The following is a 12,471-nucleotide window of genomic DNA, read 5'->3' as shown; positions in this document are numbered from 1 at the left end:
TTGCATGTGTAAATTTTTCTTACACCCGTTGTATGTGAACGTTGGAATCTATCACACCCGATCATCACGTGGTGCTTCGAAACAACAAACTGTCGCAACGGCGCACAGTTAGGGGAAACACTTTCTTGAAATTATTATGAGGGATCATCTTATTTACTACCGTCGTTCTAAGTAAACAAGATGCAAAAACATGATAAACATCTCACGCAATCAAATAATAGTGACATGATATGGCCAATATCATATAGCTCCTGTGATCTCCATCTTGGGGCTCCATGATCATCTTGTCACCGGCATGACACCATGATCTCCATCATCATGATCTCCATCATTGTGTCTCCATGAAGTTGCTCGCCAACTATTACTTCTACTACTATGGCTAACACGTTTAGCAATAAAGTAAAGTAATTTACATGGCGTTTCTCAATGACACGCAGGTCATGCAAAAATAAAGACAACTCCTATGGCTCCTGCCAGTTGTCATACTCATCGACATGCAAGTCGTGATTCCTATTACAAGAACATGATCTCATACATCACATATATCATTCATCATTCATCACAACTTTGGCCATATCACATCACAAAACACTTGCTGCAAAACAAGTTAGACGTCCTCTAATTGTTGTTGCAAGTTTTACGTGGCTGCAAGAGGGTTCTAGCAAGAACGTTTTCTTACCTACGTTAAAGCCACAACGTGATTTGTCAACTTCTATTTACCCTTCATAAGGACCCTTTTCGTCGAATCCTCTCCAACTAAAGTGGGAGAGGCAGACACCCGCCAGCCACCTTATGCAACTAGTGCATGTCAGTCGGTGGAACCGGTCTCACGTAAGCGTACGTGTAAGGTTGGTTCGGGCCGCTTCATCCCACAATACCGCTGAAGCAAAATAAGACTAGTAGCGGCAAGAAAGTTGACAACATCTACGCCCACAACAAATTGTGTTCTACTCGTGCAAAGAGAACTACGCATAGACCTATCTCTGATACCACTGTTGGGGAACGTTGCAGAAAACAAAAAAAATTCCTACGTTTTCACCAAGATCCATCTATGAGTTCATCTAGCAACGAGTGATCGGATGCATCTACATACCTTTGTAGATCACGAGCGGAAGCGTTCAAAGAACGGGGATGAGGGAGTCGTACTCGTCGTGATCCAAATCACCGGAGATCCTAGCGCCGAACGGACGGCACCTCCGCGTTCAACACACGTACGGTCAGCGTGACGTCTCCTCCTTCTTGATCCAGCAAGGGGAAGGAGAGGTTGATGAAGATCCAGCAGCACGACGGCGTGGTGGTGGATCCAGCAGTCACCGCAGCAGGGCTTCGCCGAGCTTCTGCAAGAGGGAGAGGTGTAGCAGGGGAGAGGGAGGCGCCAAGGCTTGAGGGGTAGCTGCCCTCCCTCCCCCCTTTATATAGGCCCCCTAGGGGGGTGCACCGGCCCTAGGAGATGGGATCTCCTAGGGGGCAGCGGCCAAGGGGATGGAGTACCCCACAAGGCAAGTGGAGGCGCCCCCTCCCCTAGGGTTCCCAACCCTAGGCGCATGGGGGCCCAAGGGGGGCGCACCAGCCCACTAAGGGCTGGTTCCCCTCCCCACTTCAGCCCTTGGGGCCCTCCGGGATGGGTGGCCCCACCCGGTGGACCCCCGGGACTCATCCGGTGGTCCCGGTACAATACCGGTGACCCCGAAACTTTCCCGATGGCCGAAATAACACTTCCTATATATAATTCTTCACCTCCGGACCATTCCGGAACTTCTCGTGACGTCCAGGATCTCATCCGGGACTCCGAACAACTTTCGGATTACTGCATACTCATATCTGTACAACCCTGGCGTCACCGAACCTTAAGTGTGTAGACCCTACGGGTTCGGGAGACAAGCAGACATGACCGAGACGACTCTCTGGTCAATAACCAACAGCGGGATCTGGATACCCATGTTGGCTCCCACATGCTCCTCGATGATCTCATCGGATGAACCACGATGTCGAGGACCTAATCAATCCCGTACTCAATTCCCTTTGTCAATCGGTACGTTACTTGCCCGAGACTCGATCGTCGGTATCCCAATACCTCGTTCAGTCTCGTTACCGGCAAGTCACTTTACTCGTACCGTAATGCATGATCCCGTGATCAACCACTTGATCATATTGAGCTCATTATGATGATGCATTACTGAGTGGGCCCAGAGATACCTCTTCGTCATACGGAGCGACAAATCCCAGTCTCGGTTCGTGCCAACCCAACAGACCCTTTCGGAGATACCTGTAATGTACCTTTATAGTCACCCAGTTACGTTGTGTCGTTTGGCACACCCAAGGCACTCCTACGACATCCGGGAGTTGCACAATCTCATGGTCTAAGGAAATGATACTTGACATCCAGAAAAGCTACAGCAAACGAACTACACGATCTTTGTGCTATGCTTAGGTTTGGGTCTTGTCCATCACATCATTCTCCTAATGATGTGATACCGTTATCAATGACATCCCCATGTCCATAGCTAGGAAACCATGACTATCTGTTGATCAACGAGCTAGTCAACTAGAGGCTCACTAGGGACACATTGTGGTCTATGTATTCACACATGTATTACGATTTCCGGATAATACAATTATAGCATGAATAATAGACAATTATCATGAACAAGGAAATATAATAATCATTTTATTATTGCCTCTAGGGCATATTTCCAACAGGATCTTCCCCAAGGGAGGGGAGATGATGCGGAGCATCCTAAGGTCATCCCCATGGACCTACCATCGTCTCACCAAGTGCCTACCGGGCCCATGACTCGATCACGTGCAAGAGCCCTTGAAACCGAGGTGACATCTCTCCTCTCACAATTCCACTCCGATGCACATGAAGCATGGCTACTACCTCATATGGATACATTATGCATACTCAGGTATAATGAAGAATCTAAGGAGCAAGGACAAGAAGAAGAGGAAGATGGACGAGAAGACGGAGAAGAAGAAGAGCTGCAGGAAATTTCCCAGCCACCGGACGACCGGCCGGGACCGGACGTCCAGCGCCTGAAGCGCCAGCCAAGCTCCAGCCAGCGGACGTCCGGCCCAGACCGGACGACCGGTGCCCCTGCACCCGAAGCGAACGAGCGGACGTCCGGTCCGGACCGGACGACCGGCGCCCCAGCACCCGAGCCAACATCAGCGGAAGTCCGGAGCCTCCGGACGTCCGGCACCCCCATCACAGAGCAGAACCAGCGGACGACCGGAGGACACCGGACGTCCGGCAGCTCCTGAGACACCGGACGACCGGTCCCCAGCGGACGTCCGGTACCTGGCTGCGTCCAGATTCGGGCCCGAGGCCCATGTACCCCTTCACTTCGCCCCTTTTTGCACTTAGACTATAAATAGACCCCCCATTCATCCTAGCTAGGGTTAGCGTTGGTTTAGCTCATATTTCGAGATAGAGCTTCGCTCATCCATACCGATCTCCTCCTCGAGAGAGACTGCGGCCCCTCTTCGGAGAAGATCAACTTGGATTCAAGACCCCCTCTTGGGCGGCCCCATCAAGACCTCCTTCTAGGAGAAGAACCGGTTACTTGTATCGTCCTTTGTTGACCTTGGATCATCGTGTATCTGTTTGTGTTTCGGGGATCTAGCACATGTGTAATTGAATCTTGTTGGTTTGAGTGATTCTCTCGTGTTTTCCCTCGTGAATTACCCTCGTGTTCTTTGTGTTCCCCGTAGGGATCCGCTCCTTTCGTGAAAGATCGGCCATCTAGGGTTCCACCCTACATCAAGAAGCCAAAGCACGACGGTTCCGTGTATGGCTGAGAGTTCATTTGGAGACAATGGGTTGAGACGCACAATAGGTTGATGCGCAACTATTTTGGTTCACCACCCATTTTCCCAGAGAGATACTTCTGACACAGGTTCAGAATGTCCAAAGAATTGTCCATCCATATTTGCATTTCCGTGAAGAAACATGATCGATCCTTCGAGTAGAGAAGGAATTATGCCGGGTTGCTTGGACATAGCACCGAGCAGAAGAGAAGGAATTATGTCGGGTTGCTTGGACATAGCACCGAGCAGATGAAAGTGCAACTATCCCTAGGTGGTTTTGGTAATTCATAACAACATATAGCTCATTGAGCTAATGCTATTCCAAGACGACTATTTCAGGAAAGCTCAATGATTGGCATGGCATGGATGTGAAAGTGGAACCCTCAAAATGCTAAGGACAAAGGATTGGCTCAAGCTCAAAAGCTCAAGAATCTTCATTTTATATTTTAGTGATCCAAGATCACATTGAGTCTTTAGGAAAAGCCAATACTATCAAGGAGGGATAAGGTGTTGCTTAATGAGCCTTTTGCTTCATGTTCTTAGTGATATGCTCCAAAACCCTCAACTACTTTCCCATATCCACATATGACCTAAACCCTAAGCCAAACTCGGTCCTACCGATTCTTTCTATCCGGCGCCACCGAGTTTCACTTGTCATAAGCCACTGCCAAACCCTAGCAATTCGGTTCTACCGATAGGGATCTCGGTCTCACCGAGAAGGGATTGCAAACTCTCTGTTTCCCTTTCGTAACTTTTCGGTCTCACCGAAAGAGCGAATCGGTCCCACCGAGATTGCAGTGTAAACTCTCCGTTTCCTTTTTGTAACTTTTCGGTCTCACCGAAAGAGCAAATCGGTCCCACCGAGTTTACCTGGCCAACTCTCTGGTTAGCTTATTACCAAATTCGGTCTCACCGAGTTTGTGTAATCGGTCTCACCGAGATTACGTTATACCCAAACCCTAACCATATCGGTCCTACCGAGTTGCATGTCAGTCCCACCGAAAATCTCTAACGGTCACTAGGTTTACCTTTTCGGTCCGACCGAGTTTGTTGATTCGGTCCCACCGAGATTGGAAAACTGTGTGTAACGGTTGGATTTTGTGTGGAGGCTATATATACCCCTCCACCTCCTCTTCATTCGTGGAGAGAGCCATCAGAACACATACACAATTCCAACTCATATGTTCTGAGAGAGAACCACCTACTCATGTGTTGAGACCAAGATATTCCATTCCTACCATATGAATCTTGATCTCTAGCCTTCCCCAAGTTGCTTTCCACTCAAATCTTCTTTCCACAAAATCCAAATCCTATGAGAGAGAGTTGAGTGTTGGGGAGACTATCATTTGAAGCACAAGAGCAAGGAGTTCATCATCAACACACCATTTGTTACTTCTTGGAGAGTGGTGTCTCCTAGATTGGCTAGGTGTCACTTGGGAGCCTCCGACAAGATTGTGGAGTTGAACCAAGGAGTTTGTAAGGGCAAGGAGATCGCCTACTTCGTGAAGATCTACCGTTAGTGAGGCAAGTCCTTCGTGGGCGATGGCCATGGTGGGATAGACAAGGTTGCTTCTTCGTGGACCCTTCGTGGGTGGTTGCTTCTTCGTGGACCCTTCATGGGTGGAGCCCTCCGTGGACTCACGCAACCATTACCCTTCGTGGGTGGAGCCCTCCGTGGACTCGCGCAACAGTTACCCTTCATGGGTTGAAGTCTCCATCAACGTGGATGTAGGATAGCACCACCTATCCGAACCACGGGAAAAACATCCGTGTCTCCAATTGCGTTTGAATTCTCCAAACCCTTCCCTTTACATTCTTGCAAGTTGCATGCTTTACTTTCCGCTGCCAATATACTCTTTGCATGCTTGCTTGAATTGTGTGATGATTGCTTGACTTGTCCTACAATAGCTAAAATCTGCCAAGAACTAAAATTGGGAAAAGGTTAAGTTTTTATTTGGTCAAGTAGTCTAATCACCCCCCCTCTAGACATACTTTCGATCCTACAGCAGAAGGTCACTGCCGCTTTGCGCATGATGGCCTATGGTGTTCCGGCATACTACATTGATGACGACTTGACGATGGCAGGGAGCACTTCTATTTTCTATATCAAACAATTTACAAAAGACTACGGTAGAAGTGTTTGGTCCAGAGTACTTGAGAGCACCCAATGCTCAAGACACTCAGAGACTTTTGGAGATGAACAAAGCCCATGGGTTTATAGGTATGCTAGGCTCCGTCGATTGCATACATTGGAAATGAAAAAAATTACCCAAAAGTATGCCATGGACAGTTTAAGGGTCACGGGAAGGATGCCACTATCACTCTTGAGGCCGTTGACGATCAAGAAACATGGTTTTGGCATTCATATTTTGGGATGCCTGGATCTTGCAATGACATCAACGTGCTCGACCGGTCACCTCTTTTTGCCAAATTAGCAAATGGAGACGTAGCACCGATGACCTTCAAAACAAATGGTCGCACAAACAACTATGGGTACTATCTTGCGGATGGGATCTACCCGAGGTGAAGTACTTTTGTCAAGCCAATCGAAAAACCCTATGGTAAGAAAGAACTCATCTTTCAGAACAAACAAACGGTGGCTAGGAAAGATGTAGAGAGGGCATTTGGGATTTTGCTACTGTGCGATGACCATCTAGCTTCTGATATAAAAAAAATCCTTAATATATTATGACTGCTTGTGTGATCATGCATAACACGATCATTGAAAATGAGCGTGGACATGATTTAAATTACACCTTCTATGATCTGATGGGCGTACGTGTTATGTCGATGAGAAAATAGGAGCGAATCAAACGTTTCATGAAGGTGTCCAATGTAATTAGAGACTCCGAGGCACACGATCAACTTCAGAAGGATTTGATGGAGTATTGGAAATGGCATGACGAGAGAGCCGCCTAGTTCCATTAACTGTTTGCTCTATTGTGCAATAATTTTGTTGTATTTGTGTTGCATTTGATGTTGTGGATTTGATGAATTATGTAATAATTTGATATTGTGAACATGTGAAAAATTTAAGTTCTTTTCGGATGTTTTGTTTTACATCTTCACTTTGCATCATCTGTTGGAGTTACTTTTTTACATCTTCAATATACATTATCTGATGGAGTTGGCTCTTTTTTGAAATGTAAAATGTACTTTTCCAAGATGTATATTTTACATCTTTAAATTTGCAACATCTATGTACGTGATCTTGTACTCTCTTGGTTACTGAACCTTGAAGATGACTTCTTTTACACTAAAATAGTAGCATAGACCAAGGAAGAACGGTGATAGCTGCTTTTGGCAAAGGCATTGTATTCCTTCATCACCCTGCGACAGGGAATCAGATTCTCACTTCACAGCTAAGTTTTTTTTCCCCCTTTTCCTCTTTACAATCATCGAGTGCTTTTCCTTCTTCTTTTTTCTATTCAGCAGATGCTAATGACGAGTTAAGCCCTCAAGAATCAACATCATGTTAATAATTAACCATTTTTTCATTTGTACAACAGGTATCGAGCAGCACTCCTCCGGCGAAGAAAAAAATAGACAAAAGCCATGGCGCGCGCACGACGACGCGGTCCACCACGGCCCGCTCGCCCGTCCATCAGCCGGACAGGACGCCCCCGGCGGCGACGTACCCCCCGTACGACGACGCGTCCCGCCGCACGCCGGCGGCGCTGGTCCCGGCCTCGGCGCGCGGGGGCTTCTCGCGGCCGACGGCGCCGGCCCCGCCGGCCTCCTCCCTGGCCGGCAGCTCGGCGCGGCACATGGGGCAGGTGCTCCGGATCCCGAGCCAGGGCGCGATGCAGCCGGCGTGGTACCAGTGCGCGCACGGCAGCCGCACCACGGGGTCCGCCACCGCGATCTCCTCCGTGCACACCGCGCAAACAGTGCCGGCCAGGCTCGGCACCGCGAACACAGCCGGCGGCGGCTGCCACACCGGCGCCTCCGCCGGCCCGCCGCGGGCGGCGGCGGCGGGGGCGTGGTCGACCGGGAAGGACTCCTCGTCGACGTGGTCGACCACGAGCGGGTTCCGGCCGAGGATGGAGGAGAGGAGGTACCTCGCCGCGATCCAGTCGCCGTCGTCGTCCATGCCCGAGAACTTGCTGCTCAGTTGCTCCGGGTCTGGCGCTTCCGGGGATCTGAAGAGAACGAAGAAGAAGAAGAAGAAGAGAGAGAGAGAGAGATGGGGGAGAGCGGACGGGTGCGATTAAATAGGCATGGCCTGCTACGACCATGCGGAGAGACTCGTCTGTCCCTATCCGTTTTCTTTAACTGAGAAGAAGAAAGCTGTTGCCCCTGTGAGTAATCAATTAACGACTTTGTTTAGGCGCACGCGTTTATCTTATCTTATCCTAATAATTTGGCAGTAACCAGGAACGTTTCCTTACCTCGGATTGGACAGAGTCCATCAGGAACACAAGGCCGGGTTAACGACGACGACGACGACGACGGTGTTAGCCGTCCTCACGCGATTTTAAATTATTATTAATGGATAACACACACTCACTGCTGACGCGATCAGGTTCTCTAATCTACTCTAGCTCCAGGTTTTCGCACTCTACGTGCTCGATTCTAGGGTAAACGGTTCACTCTAACGTCGCGGCCTTGCAGGTGTTAATTTGTTTGAGCCAAATCAATCGGTGGTGCATCGCTTGACAAGGAAGGAGGCGAGTGAAAGTGGAGATGCGCGGATCAGATTTTGGGTGGGTTTGTCGACGGCGCGGTGACTAGGACGTCAAGGGAGATAAGGTGTGGGCGCAGAATAGTCGGACCAGATAAGACAGCGTTGCGGCAGAACGTTTGATGATGGGAAAGGAAGCGTGCCGTTTCGTCTTCTCCTTGGGCTCTTGGTTTGGTGCACGTACGTGACCATGGCGTGGCAGGGTTATCCGCCGCACCGGCCTCAGTTCTATGGGCGTGGAGGCTCGCGCCCACGGAGAGTCCACACCCAATCTATGGGCGTGGAGGGCAGGCCGCGTGTCTCTCTTTTTTTCATATGAACTCTTTTGCCCACTGAAAGTCCCACTGAAAATAAAAATCTGCATGCGGTATTTGGATCGCAAGATCATCCTAACAAAAGATAATAATCTGAACAAAAAAGATTGGCAACGATGCACTAAGTATTGCTTTTGTGGCAATGAGGAGTTGATTCAGCATCTATTCCTTCAATGCCCAGTTGCCAAGCTATTATGGAGAACGGTCCATATAGCTTTCAATCTACCTCCCCTACGAGTAGCACGAATATGTTTGAAAACTGGTTAATGGGGTGCACCTCAAGTTTAAGTCTTAGATCTGTGTGTGAATTTGTGCTTTACTTTGGGGCATTTGGAACACTCGTAATGATTGTATTTTTAACAGAAAGAAAGTTTCGAACTTTTTGCAAGTTATCTTCAAGGCTACCAGTTGGATCCATATGTGGTCATTACTTCACAAGGAGGAAGATCGGGCGCCCACGGTCTTTGGGTGCAACTGATGAGAGATGGTCTCTCGGGATTTGTTCAACCGATTTGGTTGGCGGCCTACTAGTAGGATTTGTGATGCATGAGGCTCATTTTCCTATGATCTTTTACGTTTTAATTTACCCTTCATGCAGTCATGTACGGCAATTTATTGGTTGAACTTTGTTATGGTCGGATGATGAATTTTGATATGATAAATAAAAGGCTGCATGCATCACTCGATGTAGAGGCCGAGGGATGTCCCCTCATTTTGAAAAAAATATAAACTCGTTTGCTCAACCAAATGATTACGATCACACATCATAGCATCTATCGTCGGAATTGGCAAATTTGATCCCTCAAACGTTCGTGGATGCATGTTAGCTTTCACATCCATGTCTCTCATATCTGAAACTCAAACCCATGCAATCCATGCAACGCTATGTATAAACACGATCAACATGCAGTCCATGGTATCATCATTTCATAGCTAGACAAAATGACCATAGTTAATTGGCGGACAGTGCAAATGCATACTACAAATACTTAAAACATAGATAACATATGAATAAAACGAGAAGTTAATCGGCGAACACTGCAAATGCATACTACAAATACTTAAAACATAGATAAAATATAAATAAAACGAGAAGGATGGAGAAAATCACCATTTCCTCATTGTCCCCTCCCTCTTCCAGTCGTCGGCACGGTTGTGCCCCTTCTCCATCTAGGCGTCGGCGGGCGGTTGTGCGTCGTAGTCAGAGTTGGAGGTGGATTCGACCGTCAGGTCAGAGTCCTCGAGCATGCTTGCCCCTAGAGCCTCCGGATCAGCTGGTCCTGCTTCTTCGCATGACAGGCCACCTTCGCCTTCGACATCGCCTCCTTGTTTGCCTCGCGCTCCGACAACTCAATGTCGATTCGGAGCGCCTTGGCATTCTTGCGGTGGAGGCGCCGCGCATCCGTCTCCGCCGTCATGAGAGAACGGCGGAGGACCGACGCGAGGAGCACGGATCGATCGACACTCGCACGTGATCGGCGCGCGGTCAGCGCCTCCCCCCGCGGTCGCTCTCTACATTACTCGTTGTCTCTTGCGACGGGATGCTCGTGCCTCGGACTTGTGCGTCCTCGTGCGCGTCGGCCCGACGCGGGCACGAGGACCCAACGATGGCCGGCTGCCACTTCTAGAGCAGAGGATGGTGGTGGGCGGTGTACCTGAAGAACATTGGGAGCGGAGTGGCCTGAGCTGCGTGCCAGGCGGGACGGACCGACGACGCCTACGTGGATGGGCAACGGGCGTTGAGGAAGATGATCCGCCGCTGCCGGTGCCGCCTTAGTCGAGCCAGGACCGCCTCTGTAACGCCCGGATAATTAGGCTATAGTAAAACTCTCCTAATGATGCCATGTCATCTTTGATTACTATTGCTAAACTTTCGTTAGTTCAAACCGATTCAAAAATCAATTCAAAAAAATGGCAAACAACAAAAGTTTTTAAAAGTTGAAACAAAAATGTTCGGTCAGTGCCAAAAATGGCATAAATAATTATGGTGTAGAAGACACAATTTTACAAAATACCTAAATGCCCTAAACTAAATAAAACAGAAAAGGAAAATAAATAAAAGAAAGAAATTACAAAAAAACAAAAAAAGGAAGCCTCCCTGGACCAGGCGGCCCAGCTCACAGGCCGACCGGCCCACCTGGCCCAGCTGGCCACACCTAGCCTCGCTCCCCTGCCTCGTCCCCTTCCCTGTTCCCACGAACCGGGTCGGAACAGGGCGCGTCCCCGCCACACCCCCTCGCCGGCGTCGAGGAGGGGGATAAGGCTGCCACGCCCCGCCTCCTCGAACCCGCCTCCCACTTCCCCCCCGCTCCCTCTCTCGGTGCCTGCGCTCCCCCCTCAGATCCACCGCACTGCTTCCCCTTCCCCATCGCCGCCGAACGCCACCGCCGCCATGGCTCCGGCCTAGCCACGGCCACCGCGCCCGCCTTGCCGCCCCATTGTGTTCCCAAGGTCCGCCGCCGTCCGCTGCTTCGACTGGTGCATCCCGTTGGAGCTCGAAGCCACCGCAACGCCCGCGACGCCGCCGTCTTCCTCCTCTGCTCCGACGAGCCTTGTCGCCGCTCTTCACCAACTCCGGCGACGCCCCGTCTGCTGCTACTAAACTGTTCAGGGGCCATCTTGCGTGCTGCACGGTGAGCTCCCCCATCTTCTGCCCATCTTCGTTAGCCCCCTCGCGCACCGTAGCTGCCCCGTCGCCATTGCCGTGAGCACGCGCTGCGGATCACCTCGCCGCCGTGGCCTTGCTCTCCGTCGTGCTCACCTGAGCACGACATCGTGTTCCTGGTGCTTCTAGGAACGCAACGCGCCCGCTCACGCGCTTATCCGTGGCCGCTAGCCCCTAGCTCGACGAGCGCCCGAGCGTGCCGCCGCGGAGCTCGTCGCCGATGAGTCTCCGATGACCAAATGGTCACGGGCTCGTGCCGTAGTGCTCGCGCGCGCGCGTAGGCTTCGCCCCGCTCTTCTGTTTGTCCAGTAGCACGCCGCATCGCCGTTGCCGTTGCTCGCCCGAAACCCCTCGCCGGCGATGAGCTCGATGCGCCCTTCTCTGACCACCGCAGCTCGCTAGACTACCTCCAACCGATGCGTCGTCGTCTTGCCGTTCCAATGCGCCCGTCCGCGCTCAATTTGGTGCCCCGTAGGCAAATCCCGACGCACGCCGGCGTTCGGTCACTGCGTGCGAGCTCGCCGGAGCTACTCCGGCGGCTCCGCTGAGCTGGCACACCAGGGCCCACCCCTGGGTCACTACCTGTGGGCCTGGGGGCCCCAACTGGCCATGTTGACCGAGGTCAACTGCGCTGATGTGGCAGCTACTGCCACTGACATGCGGGCCCGCGTCATTTAAAACATTTTGTAAATAAATAAAATGCTAATTATTTCATTAATTAATTTAATTAACTAAATAGTCACTGACTACTGGGTCCCACCCACTAATTAACCCAAATTAGTTAGACTAAACCCCCTGTTAGTGACCCAGACAATGACATGTGGGTCCCACTGGACCCACCTGTCTGGTTTGACTGGTCAACTGACCAGTTGACCTGCTGACATCACTCTGATGTCATGCTTGGGGTCATCAAACACTGTTCTGGATAATGTTGGATTTAAATAAATAATTAAAATCAGAAAATGGTTTAAATCTTTAGAAAATCATATCTTTTAATC

At 50.3% G+C, this 12,471-nt stretch overlaps 1 protein-coding gene across 1 annotated transcript; it reads right to left on the bottom strand.

The window, feature by feature from the left end:
* Positions 1-7,108: 7,108 nt before the first annotated feature.
* On the bottom strand, positions 7,109-8,045 carry LOC125508884 (probable E3 ubiquitin-protein ligase RHC2A). The gene has a single exon (XM_048673680.1). It carries the CDS (start codon positions 7,901-7,903, stop codon positions 7,415-7,417), a length of 489 nt encoding a protein of 162 aa, XP_048529637.1. The 5' UTR covers positions 7,904-8,045; the 3' UTR covers positions 7,109-7,414.
* Between the last annotated feature and the right edge of the window lie 4,426 nt (positions 8,046-12,471).

Source organism: Triticum urartu, chromosome 5 (assembly GCF_003073215.2).
Source record: "Triticum urartu cultivar G1812 chromosome 5, Tu2.1, whole genome shotgun sequence".
Taxonomy (NCBI): Eukaryota; Viridiplantae; Streptophyta; class Magnoliopsida; order Poales; family Poaceae; genus Triticum; species Triticum urartu.
Note: the sequence above shows the minus strand (reverse complement) of the source record. Positions and strands in the feature narration are given on the sequence as shown.